Raw genomic sequence first — 1,847 nt, 5'->3', positions numbered from 1 at the left:
CATAAGAATTTGTTTTCAAAAAAAAAAAAAATAATTAAATAAAAATTAATTAGTCTTTACTTTCTTATTATCTTGTAAACCTCCATGTACTATAGAAGAGTCAAATATCCCAAGTAATACCAAGAAAATGAAACCTAATATTGTAAGATTCTTTTCAACGGAAGAATGTTATAATTTATAAAACAATTATTGAGAATCACCGGATGTTTCAAAGTTTTAAACTCCATAAAACTCTTCCTGCAGAAATGTCAATGACAGAGAAAGACAATATTTTCTAGCACCAAATTACTTAGACAAAAACAAGACAAGTGCAACATAACTTGGTATATAAGATAGAAACAACATATCCTTGGAGTCCCTCATATAATCAATCTCTCAACACTAACATATTATTGCAGTTAAAATGATCATGATGATTTGGTGTAGAAGCGAATTCCGACGGCCAAACCCAAGATGAGCAGAGGGAGTAGGAACTGGAGAAGCTTGATGACAAACTGTGGCGTCTTGTCCTGGTTGTAGTGAGGTTGTTTTGGGGGAGTGTACTTAACCTTGGATGGAATGGTTGATGAATCGATTTCTCCGATGTAGAACTCATCCATCATCGCCACGGCGCTGGTGCTGTGACCAATATCGTCAAAATCATTAGACGCATCTTTCCCTGCATATGCATCACAATTTGGTAAGACCATGAGGAAAGGATGAGAAATTCTTGTATGCAAGATTACATCAAACGACATCACAAAACAAATTTGGTACCTGTGGAAGACAACAGGACTTCATCCCCACCAGGGTGGTCCTCTAAGAACTTGGTCACATCATAAACCTGTTTCCAAAAGAGCCAACGTAAGTAAAAAGGAACAAATTCTAAAGAAGCCAACAAATCAGAACGTGGATCTAAATAAACTAAGATCCAAGATAGCACTTTACATTGTTTAGATTGTTTTCGATACTCTCCAACACACAAGATCTCTCCAAATTATCTCAAATGAAATGCTCAATTCCAGAAATGGCACAACGGACCGAAAGGCACATAAATTAATAGTTAATACTCCCTAGCATAAACCAAGTGATAACACCTTGATCTTTGATCTTATGACAGTATTTCAATGGAAAAAGAAATTAAAATCAGATAATCAGGACATCCAAAAAGACAATGTCAAGGTTTAGTAAAATCAAGTGATTGTTAAAAAGCATGTTTAACACGTTTCTAGCTAGTAGCTACTAATTCATCATGAACATTACATGTAGAATGGTACCAATTAATTTATTTATATAGTCTGATAAAAAAAAAAAAACTGGGTACAAAATGAAATCACCAATTCAAAAGCAGTAGTTTGGAAACAAATTTTTCTTTAAAAAAGAAAACATAAAAATTGCATTCAAACAATTAAAATCAACAATCAGTGAATGGATGAAGTTCAAGCTTAGGCTTCTTTTATCATCTACTAATTACAGGAACAATTAGTTCTTCCAAAGCACTTGATATGCTTCAAATAACACTGTTAGACAGCAAAAACAATACCAAACAAATCCACAGTTAAAATTTCTGTAATCTTCAAAAAAGCATCATTATATTGGATAGATCCCTCAGTCAGAAGTTCAGAACAAATTCCATCAATTAAATAGATCTAACAAATCCCAGTCCTCGATCCAAGTTTCCAGCAAAAAGAAGTCGAGAAAACACAAATGGATAACCAAAAACAATGTGAATCTCTCCTAGTCAAACTGAATCTTCTATGGTCAAACCAAGCCAAATCAAATCAAATCAGATAGTAAAAGCCAAACAACACTAGAATCTCTTTTATTTCGATCTTTTGTTTTTCGGGATTATAAAAATGACTGAATCT

At 33.4% G+C, this 1,847-nt stretch overlaps 1 protein-coding gene across 1 annotated transcript in view; it reads right to left on the bottom strand.

The window, feature by feature from the left end:
• The window catches only part of LOC107625527 (cytochrome b5), a 2,237-nt gene continuing 594 nt past the window's right edge, over positions 205-1,847 (bottom strand). The window contains exons 3-4 of the mRNA XM_016328174.2: positions 757-823; positions 205-658 (exon numbers count right to left, since the gene is read on the bottom strand). Of these exons, the coding sequence (XP_016183660.1) occupies positions 408-658; positions 757-823 (318 nt within the window). The 3' untranslated portion in view covers positions 205-407. The remainder of the gene's footprint in view (positions 659-756; positions 824-1,847) is intronic.

This window comes from Arachis ipaensis, chromosome B02 (assembly GCF_000816755.2).
Source record: "Arachis ipaensis cultivar K30076 chromosome B02, Araip1.1, whole genome shotgun sequence".
Lineage (NCBI taxonomy): Eukaryota > Viridiplantae > Streptophyta > Magnoliopsida > Fabales > Fabaceae > Arachis > Arachis ipaensis.
Note: the sequence above shows the minus strand (reverse complement) of the source record. Positions and strands in the feature narration are given on the sequence as shown.